The sequence below is a fragment of the Hyperolius riggenbachi genome, chromosome 3 (assembly GCF_040937935.1).
Source record: "Hyperolius riggenbachi isolate aHypRig1 chromosome 3, aHypRig1.pri, whole genome shotgun sequence".
Lineage (NCBI taxonomy): Eukaryota > Metazoa > Chordata > Amphibia > Anura > Hyperoliidae > Hyperolius > Hyperolius riggenbachi.
Window position 1 is genome coordinate 85,892,347 of NC_090648.1, and position 20,453 is coordinate 85,912,799.

At 44.4% G+C, this 20,453-nt stretch overlaps 1 protein-coding gene across 3 annotated transcripts in view; it reads right to left on the reverse strand.

Moving 5' to 3' along the window:
• ADGRE5 (adhesion G protein-coupled receptor E5) overlaps window positions 1-20,453 on the reverse strand; it is a 239,572-nt gene that overhangs the window by 22,365 nt on the left and 196,754 nt on the right. For all 3 annotated transcript variants that reach the window (XM_068274493.1, XM_068274494.1, XM_068274495.1), the window contains 3 exons: window positions 18,314-18,505; window positions 9,291-9,508; window positions 3,776-3,842 (listed from right to left, as the gene is read on the reverse strand). In XM_068274493.1, coding sequence (XP_068130594.1) covers window positions 3,776-3,842; window positions 9,291-9,508; window positions 18,314-18,505 — 477 coding nt within the window. The remainder of the gene's footprint in view (window positions 1-3,775; window positions 3,843-9,290; window positions 9,509-18,313; window positions 18,506-20,453) is intronic.

A 20,453-nucleotide genomic window follows, 5' to 3' on the forward strand; every position in this document is an offset into this window, starting at 1 on the left:
CCTTCTTAAATCCTGGGTAATAGTGGCTATTTAGCATGGATTTCTAGAGCTGCACTACAGTTAAGAAGAGTTCAAATCCATTCCTAAACTGCTGCAATTTAAGAAGTGCTTGATAGCAGTTCTACAGATGTAGAACTGCAGGCTAGACATGATTGCAGAGTGCAGGCTAGACATGATTTGTGATGTGCTCCTCCCCCCTGCTGAATTCCTCCTCAGAGCCTGCTGCTATCAATACAGCAGGTGTGTTGGTTACCTCAAAGGGAACCTTAAAGGAGAACTGTAGAGAGAGGTGTATGGAGGCTGTCATATTTATTTCCATTTAAGCAATACCAGTTACCTGGTTATCCTGCCTCTAATACTCTCAGCCATAGGCCCTGAACAAGCATACAGCAGATCAGGTTTTTCTGACAATTTTGACAGATATGACAAGATTAGCTGCATGCTTGTTTCTGGTGTGATTCAGATACTTCTTCGGCCAAATAGATCAGCAGGGCTGCCAGGCAACTGGTATTGCTTAAAAGGAAATAAATATGACAGCCTCCATATCCCTCTCACTACAGTTCTCCTTTAACTGAGAAAGATATGGATGTTTCCTTTTAAACAATACCAGTTGTCTGGCATCTTGCTGATCTCTTTGGCTGTAGTAAAGGTGAAATCACACACCTGAAACAAGCATGTAGCTAATCCAGTCTGACTTCAGTCAGAGCACCTGATCTGCATGCTTGTTGAGGGGCTGTGGTTAAAAGTATTAGAGACACAGGATCAGCAGGAGAGTCGGGCAACAGGTATTATTTTAAAAGGAAAAATCCATACCCTTCTCAGTTTAGGTTCCCTTCAACAACAGCAATTCCCATCACACACTGCACTTTCTGAGAGACTCCTCCTAGCCTCTCCTATTTTACAACAGTTTTAGAAGGAATTTGCACTATCTAATGATTTCTTAAAGGGAACCTGAACTGAGTAAAACTATTTAAAATAAACACATGACGTAGCTGCAAATGAATATTACATACTAAACTCGCCGTCAGTTCCTCTCAGAGGCTCACCATTTTCTTCTTACAGTGATCCCTTCCAGTTCTGACAATATTTTGTCAGAACTGAAATATACCAGTTGCTGTCAGTTATATATCAGCAGCTGTCAGTTACAACTGAATGTGCAAGGTTATGTCCATGTTTCCCTATGGCTCAAGTGGGTGATATTACAGTTTAACAGTGTGCTGACCAGGAAGCTGTTATGGGGTAATGGCCATTTTCAAAATGGAGGACGGAGAATTCCATCGATCACCGTGGAGAAACGGGACGCAGGAGAGGAGAAAGAGATTGAGGAGTAGACTACACAGGAGGTAAGTATGACCTGTGTATGTATGTTTTGACTTTTAATTTTCAGTTTAGGTTCTCTTTAAGATGCCTGAGACAGTTCTGCATAGATTTCCAAAAAGCTACTAATATTTTGTCTCAGACACCCTTGATAAATCTGGCCCACAGTACCCACAAATTGCCCTGGTGAAATGCCAATCATTTTGTTATTTGGTGCAGACTTTGGGCTTGATTCACAAAGCCGTGCTAACTGTTTAGCACGGGTGTGCTAAACAGTTAGCACGTGAAGTGCCGTTTGCGGACTTTTGCGCGCGCAAAGTGCCGCGATACGTGCAATCGCGGACTTTTGTGCACGCAAAAGTCAGCGAACGGCACTTCACGTGCTAACTGTTTAGCACACCCGTGCTAAACAGTTAGCACGGCTTTGTGAATCAAGCCCTTTATATTCATTCATGCAAGTGTATGCATATTGGAATTGTGGCCGGAGGAAGGATCATGTGGCCAGGGGAGGATCATGTGACCTCCAGCCTCTTTCAGCTGTCCCACAGTCACGCTCTCTGTCCGTTGTTAGGGCCAGAGCACACTTGCCGCTTCTGAGCATTTTTTCAGCAGCTCTTCAATGATACACATTGGCCTCAATTCACTAAGCTTATCTCCTGTCTTTAATAACGTTTCTAGAGTGATCACCATGGTGATGAGGCATGTCGTATTCAGGAAACATTTTACCTCAGGCAACCCTAAAGCTGGCCATACACTAGGCCGATTCCCGCCAGATCGACAGCAGTTTCGATCACTGGGATCGAATTTGCTGTCACATCGTTCCCGCAACACGCCGAATTTCGATCCATTTCGTCCGATCCCGTCGATCGCTCTGTGCGGAAAATTACTGTCGATCGCCCGCGGGTAGGGAGTGCATCGCTAGCGGCGTTCGAGTACCCGACGACCGACGCAATAAAGCCTGCATACATTACCTGCTCCCCCGGTCACCGCTGCTCCGTCTCCGCGCTGGTCTGGTCTCCGGGTCCGGCATGCTTCACGTCTTCTAGCCCGGCAGGAAGTTTAAACAGTAGAGGGCGCTCTACTGTTTAAACTTCCTGCCGGGCAGGAAGAATTAAAGCATGCAGGACCTGGAGACCAGAGCGGAGACGGAGCAGCGGTGACCGGGGGCAGTCGCGCCGGCGGAGCAGGTAATGTATGCGGCGGGGTGGGGGGGGGAGCATGAGCGGCGGCAGCAGCACCATCACCACAACAGATTGTGTGAACGGTTTCAGGCTGAAATCTGTTCACAATCTGTTTGCAGTAAAGGTGGCCGTACGATCCCTCTCTGATTAGATTCGATCAGAGAGGGATCTATCTGTTGGTCGAATCTGCTGGCAAATCGACCAGTACATGGCTGCCTTAAAGTTAACCCTTCTGTCTTTAAATTAACTCTTCAATCCTTAAAATAACTCCAGAGTTAAAGACAGGCTATTTATTAACTGTGTGTGAAAATAACTACAGAGGAGGTAAAGTAAGGAATGAAGAGATAAGATAACTCTCTCACTGTGTGCAGGTAAGCTTTCTCTTGCCTTATTATCTCCAGCATGATCTTAGTGAATTGAGGCCAATGTTCAAAAATTGCACAGAAATGAGGAAGTGTGTTCAGGCTCTTAGTGAGCATTACAAAGTGAAGGCAAGCTGAGCCCTGGAACGCACTAGAGTGCTTTTTTGAGCGTTTAGGGAGCGCTTTAAATAGCTAGCGATTTCCCTAAACGCTCTGCCAATGTAAATAAATTAACAAATTCCACAGTAGCGATTGCGATTAGCAAAATCTCAATCACAGAACATGCAGCATTTTGGGAGCGTTTGCGCTTCAATGTACAGTATTGAAGCGCTGGCAAATCGCTCATAAATCGCTATATAAAGAGATTTGTGTGCGATTTTAAATTACTGCAAACAATAATAAAAATTATTATTTGAAATCAGAATTAAAATCACCAATCGCAAATTGCTATTACCATCGCAGGCAAATAGTTTACACTTTTTAATATCGCTACCAAAATCGCCAGAAAACGCTCATGAAATCGCTTACAAAACGTTAATTAAAAATGCTAGTGATCACGCTAGGGATTTGTATTGGGTTCCAGGCCTGATATTGAATTAGAAAAGCTAGGAGACATTGTGTGGGTGTTGGGAAGCTGGTACACAATACAGGGGCATTGGACAACATTTGGGGGACCCTGGAATAGTGGATCTCTCACAAAGTATGGCGGAACGCCAAAAAGATCCAACACTATCGGGAGGGCTGGAACTGTAGCACGCTAACTCTGTAACGCATTGCAAATCTAGCTACCTTTTCACCACCCAGCTACTGCTTCATCCCATCTGACAGAAAAATTATTCTGGGGAGAACATCATAGGTTCTGTGTGGTCATTTGGTGGCCTTTAGAAAAGTAGAATAGAGATATTTTCCACTTACCAGGATAATAAAGCACACAGGTCCCATGAAGCTCCAAATAAAGCCTCTATCCAGAGACAACCAGCAGCTGCAACACAGGAGGACATAATAAGGGTTGTGCTCTAATGGAGCAGAGTGCTCTGTACAGGCAGATAGGCACCCAGTATAACAAGTTAGAACTCTTTACTGAAGAAAACATGCAGAGATAAGTCATACACCACCATCAGGGACGATCGCCGACCTCAATCACAAATCAAATGAGGTTTAATTGCTGCAGGTGTGCAGCGGGGATAGAATGGGTTATTTACCCATAATTCCGCTGTCCGCCCCAAGCGTCCTATTGGTCACGTTGCAAGCCTCACTGCACGTACTTCCTCCTTGAAGTCGGAAGGAGGAAGTGTGGCAGTGTGAGGCTTGCAAGGCAACTAATAGGACGCTTGCAAGCTCTTTGGAATGCAGTGCGGACGGCGGAATTATGGGTAAATAACCCATTCTATCCCCGCCGCACACCTGCAGCAATTAAACCTCATCTGAATCACGAGTAATCACTCGTGATTGAGGTCGGTGATCATCCCTGACCACCATCAGGTAATGCAGCTTACTTAGGACAGAGAGGAACATACAATGAATACAGGAAGTCAAAATACTATAGAGATCATCACCACACTTTACAGACAGTGACATCTTGTGGTTGCTTTACTATACTGCAGTTTAAGTAATATTGTTGCTAAATCCAACATGCTCTTCATCTACCTGCTGCGATTCTCAATTCCAGTCCCTAAGGCAGTGGTCATACCGCGTTTTCCCTAAAATAAGACCTACCCTGAAAATAAGACCTAGCTGTGGACGCTTTGTGTATGGGGAGGTGTGCGGTCTCTTACCACACCTCCCTTGTGGCTGCATCCCCCTCCATTCCAAGTAATTTCTCCGGTGTCAGCAGCGGCATATTATTCAAGCTGTGAGGGCGCCCTTTGACCCTCACGCTGACGCTAAACGCGAAATTGCTGTGTTTTGTTGCAATACATAAGAGCCCCCCCATACCCATAGCGTCTAGCCCCTCCCCCTTCCCGAAAAGAAGCCCTAGCACATATTTCTTCCCACAAAAGAATATAAGACAGTGTCTTATATTCGGAGAAAGACGGTACTTGTCAAGAATCACAATGCAAAAACGTACATGCTTCCCTATGTGTAATCGCAGGGAAGGAAGGAAATGTGCGCTTTCCCGCCGCTTTAGAAAAAAAAATTACTTTTTTCACAGATCGCAGGTGGTTCCCCATTGCCAACAGGCCGTTACCCAACACAGCAAATTTGTGCGAGTGTGAATTCATAAAGCCATGCCTTAAAGTGACATTGAAGCAAAAAAAATGATACAAACTATTAGAAGTGGCCTTGGCGCTCCTCAAGTGTAACACTACTCGTAGAATCAGAACAATGGCAAAATGTTGTGGGGGATCGCTGCACCATGGGGGGTATTACCTCCCTAATAAATGTGAAAAATAAGGTGAAGCGCTCTACACCGCACACACATACAATCTTAGTTTACACACAAACTCAGTTAGCACACCTGATCTAACATGCACCCAATGGGGATGCTTAAATCTTAGCTTGCACACAAACTTAGTTAGCACACATGATCTAACATGCACCCAATGGGGATGCTTAAATCTGTTAAAACTGTAAAATAACAGCACCTAGTACAATAATAATCAATGTAAAGTCCACCTGTAGGGAAAAAACAAATGAACATGTATGTCCCTTAAGCAAAAATCGGCAAAATAGTACAGTAATAATCAATGTAAAGTCCACCTGTAGGGAAAAACAAATAAACATGTATGTCCCTTAACCTCCCTGGCGGTTTGTTAAAATCCGCCAGGGGGCAGCAAATACCTTTTTTTTAATTTTTTTTTTTTTTTTTCATGTAGCGAGACAATGTCTCGCTACATGATAGCCGCTGCTGAGCGGCATCCCCCCAGCCCCTCCGATCGCCGCCGGCGAACGGCGATCAAGAGATCCCGTTCAAAGAACGGGATCTCTTGGAGGGCTTCCCCCGTCGCCATGGCGACGGGGCGGGATGACGTCACCGACGTCATTGACGTCGTGACGTCAAAGGGGAATCCGATCCACCCCACGGCGCTGCCTGGCACTGATTGGCCAGGCAGCGCACGGGGTCTGGGGGGGGGCGGCTGCAGCGACGGGTATAGCGGCGGATCGGCGGGCAGCGGCGGCGATCGGAGGTTACACGCAGCTAGCAAAGTGCTAGCTGCGTGTAACAAAAAAAAAATTATGCAAATCGGCCCAGCGGGGCCTGAGCGGTGCCTCCCGGCGGCATAGCCCGAGCTCAGCTCGGGCTTACCGCCAGGGAGGTTAAGCGAATATCGGCAACAAATGGAGGTCGGATTGTTGTTATCAGTTCACCTGCAGGGAAAAGTTGCATATATTCAAAAATGTCCTCCAGGGATCCTAGCAAAAGAACAACAGCAGCCCCAGAACTCAAAATAGTCCGTTTGTTTAAATCGCACAGGGTCTCCTTAATGGCTAAGCAAAATTACCCTTACCAGCAGGAGTGGCTGATTCATTCACAGATCAGCAACCGGACATAATCAGAAATGGCCTCTTTATACTCCAAATGCTGCTTCTTCCTAGGTGTCACTCAAAGATACAGAAAAAACAACATAGCGTGATACAGTTCAAACTGATCACCCTTACACCCACAGTGCTCCACACGTGTAACACCACTGAATCCACACCTCCGTGATATAGTGATGTAAGCAGACTGCTCGCTCACCAGATATGATGGCTGATCCTAAGCTGACCAGCTATGCTCGCTTTCCTATGTCCACAGATGCTCAAAGTGTTGACAAACCTTTAAACTCAAGAGACATGGCTAACATAGCATAATTCCGTTTTAATTGATTAAAAGCAATACAATGGTGCACTCACATTTGGTTAAAAATAATGCGCATATCAAATTATGGACGTCCTCACCGCCGCTTGACTACTCAGCGTCTCCACTCTCCGTGCGGTGAGGACGTCCATAATTTGATATGCGCATTATTTTTAACCAAATGTGAGTGCACCATTGTATTGCTTTTAATCAATTAAAACGGAATTATGCTATGTTAGCCATGTCTCTTGAGTTTAAAGGTTTGTCAACACTTTGAGCATCTGTGGACATAGGAAAGCGAGCATAGCTGGTCAGCTTAGGATCAGCCATCATATCTGGTGAGCGAGCAGTCTGCTTACATCACTATATCACGGAGGTGTGGATTCAGTGGTGTTACACGTGTGGAGCACTGTGGGTGTAAGGGTGATCAGTTTGAACTGTATCACGCTATGTTGTTTTTTCTGTATCTTTGAGTGACACCTAGGAAGAAGCAGCATTTGGAGTATAAAGAGGCCATTTCTGATTATGTCCGGTTGCTGATCTGTGAATGAATCAGCCACTCCTGCTGGTAAGGGTAATTTTGCTTAGCCATTAAGGAGACCCTGTGCGATTTAAACAAACGGACTATTTTGAGTTCTGGGGCTGCTGTTGTTCTTTTGCTAGGATCCCTGGAGGACATTTTTGAATATATGCAACTTTTCCCTGCAGGTGAACTGATAACAACAATCCGACCTCCATTTGTTGCCGATATTCGCTTAAGGGACATACATGTTTATTTGTTTTTCCCTACAGGTGGACTTTACATTGATTATTACTGTACTATTTTGCCGATTTTTGCTTAAGGGACATACATGTTCATTTGTTTTTTCCCTACAGGTGGACTTTACATTGATTATTATTGTACTAGGGGCTGTTATTTTACAGTTTTAACAGATTTAAGCATCCCCATTGGGTGCATGTTAGATCATGTGTGCTAACTAAGTTTGTGTGCAAGCTAAGATTTAAGCATCCCCATTGGGTGCATGTTAGATCAGGTGTGCTAACTGAGTTTGTGTGTAAACTAAGATTGTATGTGTGTGCGGTGTAGAGCGCTTCACCTTATTTTTCACAAAAAAAATGATAATATGAATTGGTTGTGTAGTACGTTACGGATAATTAATAGAACATTCGTAGCAAAGAAAATATTTTATTTATCATATTTTTATTTTCAGTTATATAGTTTTTTTTTTTTTATAACTACACTCAGCATTTTAAATGATTTCACAGAGCAGGCTAATAAACTTTTGAACTTACTTTGCAGAAAAAACAAAATACAGTGACAGACAGTTGAGATAATAAGCTTCAGAAGACACAGCTCTCTGCGACTTTGAAAGTCCTGAAACTCAGATAAGCTCTTTTGGAGAGATAACAACTGGAGTTTCTTAACTCTTCCTGTACTGGAAACAATATTAGACTCATATATCCACCGCTAATGTTTTATTACTTAGATGTACTACACATACAAATCATTATATCATAAGTTTAGTTTCACTTCAGATTCCCTTTAAGCCACCCCCCCCCTCCCCCTCTTTTCTTTGCATAGCACTTTTTCTCTTATATGCATGCTTCAAAATAATCCCATCTGGTTACTCTCAGCCTTTTAAACCCTAGGATGAAATGTTTTTTTTTTTTTTATAAAGTATTAAAACATTGGCAGATGGACAATGGACCACCATTGAACCACTGAAATTTTTTGGATTCTTGATAGTGGATCATTGCTGCTAAGGGATTCAACACATTCGATTATTAACACTTTAACTGCAACTTTACTGAAAGATAGTAGTAGCGGGGAAAAAATAAATCATGACATTGCAAAGTGAAAAGTTAAAAAATAAGCAACAGATTAACAAATGATTGATACGCGCCATGTCATTTGTTCATGTTGATTGCTCCTCTGTGAGCCTGTAGGGCAGCATCTTTAGTGCTGGCAGGCATGAAGAAAACCAAACAGCACAAAATGCCATTATCTATAAACATGCCCACTAACAAATGTGAAGGGCTGAAGTTGATTTTTTTTATATTTTTATGCATAGAGGAGGTACTGCTTGCTTGGCAACAGCATGTTATCTCCAGGGCCAGATTTCTGGAAATATCACAAAGGCCCGGGCTTTGGGCGGCTGGGGCCTAATGGATGAAAAGGAGGTTGATACATATGAAGGAGAAGGCTGCAGATTGGGAGCAACACATTGAAAAGGGAAAGGCAACGTCCAAGGGAGCTGTTATATAGATGTTGCACATGGAAGAGGGGGCTGCACAAGAGCCGCTCTCGGTCGCGCTCACATGGTGTACTGGGCGGGCGCAGGACTACTAGGCCTGAGCAATACACTCCAGATGATGTCAGCGCGACCGCGAGCGGCTCTCGTGCAGGCGCAGTAGATGCCGACTTGGCGAAATTGGCATCTGCACCGGATGGGACCCCAGGCCACCGGCTGAACGCAGAGCTGCGGCGAGGGCACAGGACAGCTGCCAGGGGCTGGAGGAAGCACCAGGTAAGTGGATTTCCTTTAAAAAATGTGCCTCTTTTAGATGGGTTACTCTGTTATTGTCACATTTTCATTGCATTTCACTCAGATCACATATTCCAAGAGACCCCGCCCAAGTACATTCACTTACTATTTATTAGTCCCGTATCCGCCGGAATACGCTGCAGCACTAATGGCAACAATCACAAGCGGCACGCCATACCCCACCGCTAGGAGGTACCTTTTCTTCAGCTCGGTTTTAAACACTTTGACAAGCATTAAGTACAGCTGCAGTCCTTCCAGGAACATCCAGCAGAAGGCGGAGAGGTAGGCGGCATGCAGGATCCCGGCCACTATTCCACACACCAGCTGGAAGACAAATGGGAGGACTGTTGGTGAAAAATATAAACGTCTCTATTACTGATGCACAGATCAGCGGGTGGTAGGGGGTTAATCAATCACCCTCTAGCCTGTAATTTATTAATGTCAGAAACTCTGCCCCCTTCTCGGCAAAGCCACTATGGTATTCTTTTTCTTAATGTCTTCTTAAGCTTTGGCCACACCCACCTGTGTTACCTCAGCCCGTCCTCAGCTTGGCAGCCATGGCCTAATTGGTGGCTGGCGATTTGGGGGCGGGCTGAGGTGACACAGGTGGATGTGGCCAAAGCTTCATCAACATAGGTGGGAGTGGCCACAGAGCTTCCAGAAAAATGGCCGGGGGAGGAAGGTGGTTTAATGGCAGAATTTATGGCATTAATGAATTATGGGAGACATGGTAAGTGATTAATCCTGCAAAGTAAAATAGTAACCTTACATTGCAAGCTCTTGCCCAGGCTTATTTTTTTTCCAATGGTCTTTAAAGGAAACCTGAAGTAAGAAAAATAAACTAACTCTCTGCACTGTCCCTTTTAGGGAAAACTTACTTTCCTGCATTCCCATTTTTTTCCCAGTGTTGCTCCTGTTCCACGTGATGTCATCTTCTTTGTATGTGTACTATGGGGCAGTTGAATACATTTTGCAGGAAGTTCGTCTTTAGGGATGCTCATTCGGATTCCGCGGAAATGCAATTTCCGAAATTCCGATCGGAAATTGCATTTCCGCATCGGAATGCGGAAATCGGTAATGCAAGTGTGGTAGGCGGATTTCCACCGGAAATCGCGGAAATTTCAGCCGGAAATCGCGGAAATGACACCCGACTTTAACAATGATTTTCTCAAAAACTATAAGGTCTTTTTGAAAACTTTTTTTTTGCATCTTGTTCACAAGATTCAGGTTAATAAACCCTGAAAATTTGGTGTTTCTAGGGTTTACGGGGGCTTTGCTATTAACCGCTAAAGACGGCGGATTTTTACTGTAATGTAAAATGCAGAAAATCTGCTTCTGCCTATTTTCTGCATTTACATTATAGGAAAAATCTGCGACTTTAACGGTTAATAGCAAAGCCCCCGTACGTCCTAGAAACACCACAATTTTAGTGTTTATTAAACCAAATCTTCTGAACAAGATGCAGAAAAAAGTTTTCAAAAAGACCTTATAGTTTTTGAGAAAATCGATGTTAAAGTCCAGCAGAATTTCCGCGATTTCCAGCGGAAATTCCGCATTGGAATGCGGAAATTTGTAGCGGAAAGCGGAATCGGTATTTGGCAATGGCGGAATGCGGAATTACAGCGGAATCAGAAATTGCATTTCCGACCATCCCTATATCGTCTTTAGCCACGCCTCCATAGTGCAGCGATGGCCATAAATGAGTTCTTTTCAATGAGCATGTGCAGGTTCACAAAATGGGTATGACCAGTAAAAGGAGCCGTTAGTGCAAAGCGGCCTTTAAAAATGACTCCTTCTTTTACTAGGAATGTGCAGTTTGTGAACTTGCAGTCAAATACACAGAAGACAAGGTTATGTGGTAACGACAGTGACACTGGAAGAAACCAGGAAGTTATGCTGGGCATACACGGCATTCTGGGCAGGCTTATCAATCGAGCCTGATGGCTCGATTGATAATATCCGACAGGTCTGTACAATAGCGGGGAATTGAGCGGCTGATTAGGAGCGCCCGTGGGGACGCGGCGGGGGTCGATCCGGCGGCTACTCGGCTGCCGTAACGACCCATGTATGCCCAGCATTAAGTAATCCTAACAGAGCACTGTTGTACTTTGAGTTTTACTTTGAGTTTTCACTTCAGCTGCACTTAAAAGACAACTGACCTGAGAGGGATATGGAACCTGCCCTATTTATTTCCTTTTAAATAATACCAGTTGCCTGGCTGTCTTGCTGGTCTTTCATGCATAAGTAGTGTTTGAATTACACACCTGAAACAAGAATGCGGCAAATGCAGTCAAACGTAATTCAAACTTCTGATCTGCATGCTTGTTCAGGGTCTATGGCTAAAAGTATTAGAGGCAGTGGATCAGCAGGACAGCCAGGCAATGTGCATTGTTTAGAGGGAAATAAATATGGCAGTTTCTCGATCCCTCTTAGTTCAAGGTGGCTCTAGCCATGACTGGATAGCGAATTTAGAAGGATACAATGTGTTTAGGTCGGATAGAACAGGGGAAAAAGGTGGAGGGGTTTGTCTCTTTGTGAAGAACTCTTTTACAGCTGTCCTGAACGATGAGATGCAGGAAGATTGTGAAGATGTGGAGTCCGTTTGGGTAAATATTCATGGTGGAAATAAAGGTTGCCAATTGCTTATTGGGGTATGCTACAGACGACCTCATATTCATGAAGCTGCAGAACTGTGAAAAGCAAGGACTGGGGAAGAGTCTGTGTGCATGGATAGGCAACTTGCTAATGGACAGAAAACAAAGAGTTGTGGTCAATGGATCATACTCAAAATGGGAGACTGTTAGCAGTGGGGTCCCACAGGGGTCTGTACTGGGTCCAGTGCTCTTCAATTTATTTATTAATGACCTAGTAGATGCAGTAGAAAGCAATGTTGCTATTTTTGCAGATGATACAAAATTGTGCAGAATCATCAACTCTCATGGTGGCCATACATGGTACAATAAAAATGTTTGATTATCCCGTTTATTCGATCTAAATGATCAAATCGAATGAAAGTAGAAAATATATATATTTTTTATCAAGAAATTTGAACGATTATCCCGCTTTTTTGAGAAAAATCAGATCGGACATGCTGGAAAATTCTTTATGTTCGATCTAACGGAATAATCGAACTAAATTATCTAATCGAAAAAATGAAAAATTGTACCATGTATGGCCACCTTTAGGAAGATAGTGACATATTGCAACAGGATCTGGATAGGATAGCTATATGGGCACATAAATGGCAGATGGAATTCAATGTTGAAAAATGTAAAGTCATGTATTTTGGTCGTACCGATTGTCTAGCACCATACAAAATAAATGGGATACAGTTGGGGACAACAAACTTGGAGAAGGACTTAGGAGTACTCATCAACAACAAGTTAAATAATCATATTCAATGCCAAGCTGCTGCAGCTAAAGCTAATAAAATTTTGGGATGCATTAAAAGGGAAATAAAAATTCGAGATGCTAGCATAATATTGCCCCTTTTTAACTCTTTAGTAAGGCGACATCTGCAATCTGGAATTCAGTTCTGGGCACCACATTACAGGAAAGATATTGCAGTTTTAGAGCAGGTGCAGGGACGAGCAACAAAATTGATACGTGGGATGGAAGGTCTCACTTACCAAGAAAGCTTAGATAAACTGGGTTTATTAAGTCTAGAGAAAAGACGCCTTAGAGGGGATCTAATTAACATGTATAAATACATCAGAGGGCACTATAAAAGCTTGGCGGATGAGCTTTATGTCCCTATGCCTTCTCAAAAGGACTAGAGGGCATGATCTGCGCATAGAGAAATACGTTTTAGCCATTTATTTAGGAAAGGGTTCTTTACAGTAAGAGTGATCAGGGACGCATCTAGACCAAGTTGCGCCTGGGGCAAGGTCAGGTTTTGGCGCCTAAAGGTCAGGTTTTGGCTCCTAAACTGCCATTCCCCATCCAGTTTTTGCGCCTAAAGGTCAGGTTTTGGCTCCTAAACTGCCATTCCCCATTCAGTTTTGGCGCCTAAAGATCAGGTTTTGGTGCCTAAACCGCCATTCCCCATCCAAATTTTGCCGCCTTTTTAAGAATTCAACAAACTGCGCCTGGGGCAAGAGACCCGCCTGACCCCCCTAGATCCGTCCCTGAGAGTGGTTAAGATGTGGAATGCATTGCCACAGGAAGTAGTTATGGCAAATTCTATACCTGCATTTAAAGTGGGCTTAGATGCTTTCCTTGCGTTGAAAGACATCCATGGCTACAATCAGGGCTGTGGAGTCGGAGTCGTGGAGTCGGAGTCGTGGAGTCGGGCAATTTTGGGTGCCTGGAGTCGGAGTCGGAGTCGGGAAAAAATGCACCGACTCCGACTCCTAATGAATTTGTAACTGTAATTAAAATAGAAAATATGATAAAATGTTCTATTTCTCAGATAATAGTCATTAAAAATAATGTATATATACAGTATATATACAGTAATAGCTGTGCTTTGTCCACAAAAATGAAATAAACCAATCAAAATTAGTTACTTGTGCTGCTTCAATAAAGCAGTCCCCGTATTTTTAAGGTCAGATATACATATCTGATTGTGACTGTATATATGATGTGTACACAGGAATCTCTTATATACACTAAATAACATCTATGCTGTAAGAATAAAGCCTGATGTGTAGCTGTGTCACTAATAGAGATGGTCAACGAGATGGAAATAATTCCGCATTGATGCTGATTTATGCAAATGTATGCACTCTCTTTGCTCATGAAATCAAATAATTTGATATGTTATTAAAATTTGGTTTGGTGACTACAAATTAAAGGGTAACTGAGACGGATGAAAAGTAAAGTTTTATACATACCTGGGGCTTCCTCCAGCCCCCTTCAGGCTAATCAGTCCCTCGCTGTCCTCCACCACCCAAATCTTCTGCTATGAGTCCTGGTAATTCAGCCAGTCAGCGCAGTCCGGCCGCATGCCGCTCCCACAGCCAGGAACATTCTGCACCTGCGCAATAGTGCTGCACAGGTGTAGTATGCTCCTGGCGGCGGAGTGTGTGCATGCGCACTACGCCCGACTGGCTCAAGTACCTGGACTCATAGCAGAAGATCCAGGTGGTGGAGGAGTACAACGAGGGACTGATTATCCTGAAGGTGGCTGGAGGAAGCCCCAGGTATGTATAAAACTTTAATTTCATCTGTCTCAGGTTTACTTTGTTACACAGTAGTACTATACTCTACATATGCACTCCCCACAGAGCTGCAGGGAATCCACTGAGAATGTTGTGCACATTGAACACAGAGGTGTTGTCTATCGCCCATAAACCTAGTTCAGATTGTGCATGAAGAATGAGTAATAGAGGAAGAATCTCCTTATTCCCCTGCAGAGTACCTGCACATCATTCTTAGATGTACCCACACTTACATTGCCTAGGGCCTGATAGATGTTCTTTGTTCCGGTTTGTACCTTTTACAAGTACTCTTACCAAGGACTAGTTTTAGTCTAAAGGGAATAAATATAGTAGTCTACATATCCTTCTCACTTCAGTTGTCTTGTAAAATTCCTAAGCGTTGGCAGTTAAGAGACGAATTTCATGTTACATACTCTTAATCAACAAAATTGTAATATGCAAATTAGAGGAGTCGGAGTCGTGGAGTCGGAGTCGGTGGAATCCTAAACTGAGGAGTCGGAGTCGGAGTCGGTGGATTTTTGGACCGACTCAACAGCCCTGGCTACAATTACTAGAAAATGCCCAGTGATGTTGATCCAGGGATTGTATCTGATTGCCATCTGGATTTTTTCCCTTTTGGGGCTAATTGGACCATGCATTGTAAGGGTTTTTTCGCCTTCCTCTGGATCAACAAGGATATATGAGGGAGCAGGCTGGTGTTGTACTTTATACTGGTTGAACTCGATGGACGTATGTCTTTTTTCAACCCAAATAACTATGTAACTAGTCTGGTCCTCAGGGTTGTATATAAGCTCCCACCATCAGGAAGTGCATGTACAGTGCTGCCTATAATTATTCATACCTTATATTCATATTCATCACCTATCACCTATTCATATTCATACCATATAATTTTGTCTTAGTTTTATTCAACCAGCAAGTAATTTTTTTTTACAGGAAATGACATAGGTGTCTCCCAAAAAATAATAAGACGATGTATAAGAGGCATTATTGTGGAAAAAAAACTTTTCTCAGCTTTTATTTACCGTATATTCCGGCGTATAAGATGACCCCCCAACTTTTCCAGTTAAAATATAGACTTTGGGATATACTCGCCGTATAAAACTACCCCTCTTCCAACGCGCACCAAATAAATAATAAAAAAAACATCATATACTGGTGCTGTGTATGAACAGATACTGGTGCTGTACTGTATGTGGTGCCCAGTATGTAACAGTATATAGGCGAGTGACTGGTTGGATTGGTCAACTCTCTCTCTCCTTAACCTCCTTAGCGGTAATCCCAAGTCAGGCTCGGGACAGAAAGCCGCAGAACAGGGTGCCAATCCCGTGCCTGAGTGAGTTTCATGCAGGAGCTGCTGCAGACCTCTCTGAGGTACGTTTTTCTTCTTGTTTTTAGGGTTTAAAAGCTTATGAAAAAATTGCACAGCTTTTAGACCCTAAATCTGGAAATAATCATAACACCAGGGAGGCTAAGTGCATTGGTCAGCTCTCCTTGTCTACCTGTTTATCAGAGCGGTATTGAAGAATAGATCACGCTGTGCCCATACAACACGCCTCTTTCACCCATCTGGCCAGCCCTTGTATCCTATTTACCTCCTTCTCTGCCTCTCAGATCTCGCACATGTGCACTTGCGCCGCTTCACTACAGTCCTCAGCAGCGAGATCTGAGAGGTGGTAACAGGATAGGTCGTATCACCCAGCATCAATGACACCCGGCCTATAAGACGACCCCTGACTTTTCAGAAGTTTTCAAGGGTTAAAAAGAAGTCTTATAGGCCAGAATATACAGTACACTTGAGCAAAAAGTGTCCAGTCCAAAATTATTCATACCCTTCACAAACTGTCACAGTCTGTGGGAAAATCCAAAGTTCTATACCATTCCAAATAGTCCAAGTTGTTCTAAAGCACTCTAATTACCCTGATTAATTGGGAACAGCTGTTTTAATCAACTCAACAGGTGAAAAACAGTAGCTCTCTGCTGTTGGTTTAAGGAAAATCATGGCTAAGACAAAGGAGATCAGTGAGGACCTGCGGCTGCGAATGGTGGCTGTTCTCAAGTCAGGAAAGGGCTACAAGGCCATTTCTAAATGTTTTCAAGTTCCAGTGGCTACAGTGCAACGTATTATTAAAAAATACAAGATGTTCCACAATGTGGGAAATCTCGGAGGACGTGGTCGGAAGCCAAAAGTGACACCTTTGCTGGCCAGGAGGATAGTGAGAAAGGGGAAAAAGACCACTAAGGCTATCCTGGGGAATCTGGGCTCTGCTGGTGGCAATTTCTCAAGGCAGACAATCCAACGGACACTGCACACTGCTGGGTTCCACGGATGCAAATCAAGGAGGACTCTGCTTCTCCAGGTAAGGCACACAAAAGCTTGCTTGGCCTCTGCAAATGCTCATCTGGACAAAAAAGAAGACTTTTGCTCTTCTGTGTTATGGTCAGATGAAAATTGCATTTTTTTATGTTTCCTTTATTTGGTGTTAAAGAGACTCTGTAACATGAAAAACCTCCCCTGGGGGGTACTCACCTCGGGTGGGGGAAGCCTCCGGATCCTAATGAGGCTTCCCACGCCATCCTCTGTCCCACGGGGGTCTCGCTGCAGCCCTCCGAACAGCCGGCGACAGGCCCGACTGTGAATTCAATATTTACCTTTGCTGGCTCCAGCGGGGGCGCTGTGGCTGCTTTCGGCACGGAAATAAACGGAAATTCCCGATCTCCGTCGGGTCCGCTCTACTGCGCAGGCGCCGGAAACTTGCGTCTGCGCAGTAGAGCAGACCCGACGGCGATCGGGTATTTCCGCCTACTTCGGAGCCGACAGCCGTCAGAGCGCCTGCACAGGAGCCGGGAAGGTAAATATTGACGTCACCGCTGCACGGAGGGCTGCAGCAAGACCCCTGAGGGACGGAGGACGGCGTGGGAAGCCTCATTAGGATCCGGAGGCTTCCCCCACCCGAGGTGAGTAACCCCCAGGGGACGTTTTGTCGTAACAGTTCCTCTTTAAAAAGGAGAAGCCTTCAACCCAAAGAACACCATCCCCACTGTCAAACATGGTGGTGGGAACCTAATGCTTTGGGGGTGTTTTTCAGCCAATAGACCAGGGAACCTAATCACAGTAAATGGCACCATGAAAAAGAGCAATACATAAGGATTCTCAACAACATCAGCCAGTCTGCAGAAAAACTTGTTCTTGAGCACCAGTGGACATTTCAGCATGACCATGACCCAAAATACACAGCAAAAGTGGTAAAGAAATGGTTAGCAGACAACAAAATTAACGTTTCGGAGTGGCCCAGCCAGAGTCCTGACTTGAATCCAAATGAGAATTTGTGGAGGAAGTTAAAGATCAGGGTGGTGGTAAGAGGACCCTCCAACCTGAAAGATTTGTAGCTCATTGCTAAAGATGAATGGGCAAAAATACCTTTGGAGACATGCAAAAAGGTCTGCAATTATAGGAATCGTTTGATTGCTGTAAAAGCCAATAAAGGCTTTTCTTTTCATTATTGAGAATGGTCTGAATAATTTTGGACTGGACATTTTTTGTTTTTGTTCAAATGTAAATAAAAGCTGAGGAATGTTTTTCTTCACAATAATGCCTCTTGTACATCGTCTTATTATCTTTTGGGAGACACCTATGTAATTTCCCATCAAAAAATTACTTGCTGGTTGAATAAAAGTAACTTTAAGTAAAAATTTGCCAGGGGAATGAATAATTATGGGCAGCACTGTAAATAAAAAAAAGTGCTTTTTTCATATTGTACGCATGCTTGCGGACAGCCTGCAAGGCCGATACTTGCAAGAGTTCTGCAAAAATGCTTACAATATTAGGAAACACTTTAAAAAATTGTATCACTTTTTTTTTACCAAAATTGCAGGAAAACTTAACGCCGAGGGCGAGGAGGTTAAAGGTTTGCTAATATAAAGGTTCCTGAAATGAGCCTAGTGAAGAGAGAGTAAGGAGGCTTACCTTGCTGCGCGTAGACTCAATGCCAAGTAGAAAGAGACAGTTGGCAATGAAGAGGCTTATACACAGGTGTGTGTGGATTGTGGTCCGTGGGCCATGCAGGTATCGACATAAGCAAAATGTGATAATGGCCAGAGCGAGGCAGACAATCGAAATGGAAAGTCCAATCTTCGTGATGAGACTCAGAGTCCAGCTCTAGAATAAAAGTAAGGAGATTTATCATTTTTTTTTGTATTTCTGGGCAAGATGAAAATATAAAGCACATGCAGGCAGGATTTTCTTTTGATCTTGTTAGGCTTGTACTGGCTCTTCTAGTCCTGAGTGTTCCTACTGAGGAATGTTTGGACTCTGTTTGTTGCTTCGGGGTAACACAACAGGATTGATTCACAAAGCTTTTCTCTTGACTTAACTCACCTTACTTATTTGTCAGCTCTACTATAAGGAGAGCTCATTCAAGAGATAAAGTGAGGGCTATTATTCAGTTATCTTTTCTTCTTGGTTTTTACACAGAAGATGTCTTCATGCTTTACCAATAAAATGAATTTAAAGACTACCTCCCAGGGGCGTAGCTAGAAATGACTGTGCTCCATAGCAAAAAAAAATTATGGGCCCCTCTTACCCCCCGACCTTCCAACCCCACGGACCTCGGACCTCCCACCCAAACATTTTGTGGGGAAATCTGATTTCCCCACAAAACGCAACCAGATTGTCGGCAGATTTCCCTACAATATGCAACCAGATTGTCGGCAGATTTCCCCACAAAATGCAACCAGATTGTCTGCAGATTTCCCCACAAAATGCAACCAGATTGTCGGCAGATTTCCCCACAAAATGCAACCAGATTGTCGGCAGATTTCCCCACAAAATGCAACCAGATTGTCGGCAGATTTCCAAACAATATGCAACCAGATTGTTGGCAGATTTCCCCATAAAATGCAACCCGATTGTTGGCAGATTTCCCCACAAATTGCAATCAGATTGTGGGCAGATTTCCCAACAAAATGCAACCAGATTGGCGGCAGATTTCCCCACAAATTGCAACCAGATTGGCGGCAGATTTCCCCCCCAAAAAATGCAACCAAATTGGCAGTAGATTTCCCAAAATAAGGCAACCAGATTGTCGGCAGATTTTCCCACAAATTGCAACCAGATTGGCGGCAGATTTACCCACAAATTGCAACCAGATTGGTGGCAGATTTCCCAAAAAAAATGCGACCAGATTGGCAGCAGATTTCCCAAAAAAATGCAACCAGATTGGTGGCAGATTTCCCCACAAATTGCAACCAGATTGTCGGCAGATTTTCCCACAAAATGCAACCAGATTGTCTGCAGATTTCCCCATAAAATGCAATCAGATTATCGCCAGATTCCCCGACAAAATGCAATCAGATTGTCGCCAAATTTCCCCACAAAATGCAGTATATGTAGCCAGGTCTATAGTGGGCTAACATCAATTACCTGGAGGGAGGGTGGTTGGGCAGGCTGGCACGCTATTTGCGGTGCAGGCACTGCACTGAGTAGGCAGTTAGGTAGCTGGGTGGAAGGGTAGGCAGTTAGGTAGCTGGGTAGGCAGATAGGTAGCAAGGTGGCAGGGTAGGCAGATAGGTGGCAGGGTAGGCAGATAGGTAGACGGGTAGGCAGATAGGTAGACGGGTAGGCAGTTAGGTAGCAGGGTAGGCAGTTAGGTAGCAGGGTAGGCAGATAGGTAGCTGGGTGGCAGGGTAGGCAGATAGCTAGCTGTGTGGCAGGGTAGGCAGATAAGTAGCTGGGTGGCAGGGTAGGCAGTTAGGTAGCTGGGTGGAAGGGTGGGCAGTTAGGTAGCTGGGTGAGCAGTTAGGTAGCTTGCTGGGAGGGTGGGCAGTTAGGTAGCCGGGTGGGAGGGTGGGCGGTTAGGTAGCCGGGTGGGCAGGTGGGCGGTTTTGTAGCCGGGTGGGCGGTTTTGTAGCCGGGTGGGAGGGTGGGCGGTTAGGCAGGTGGGTGGGCGGTTAGGCGGCTGGGTGGGTGGGTCTTTAGGCGGGTGGGTCTTTAGGCGGGTGGGCGGTTAGGCGGGTGGGTGGGTGGCTGGGTGGGCGGTTAGGCAGCTGGGTGGGTGGTTAGGCAGCTGGATGGGTGGGTGGGTGGTTGGTTGGTTGGTTGGTTAGGC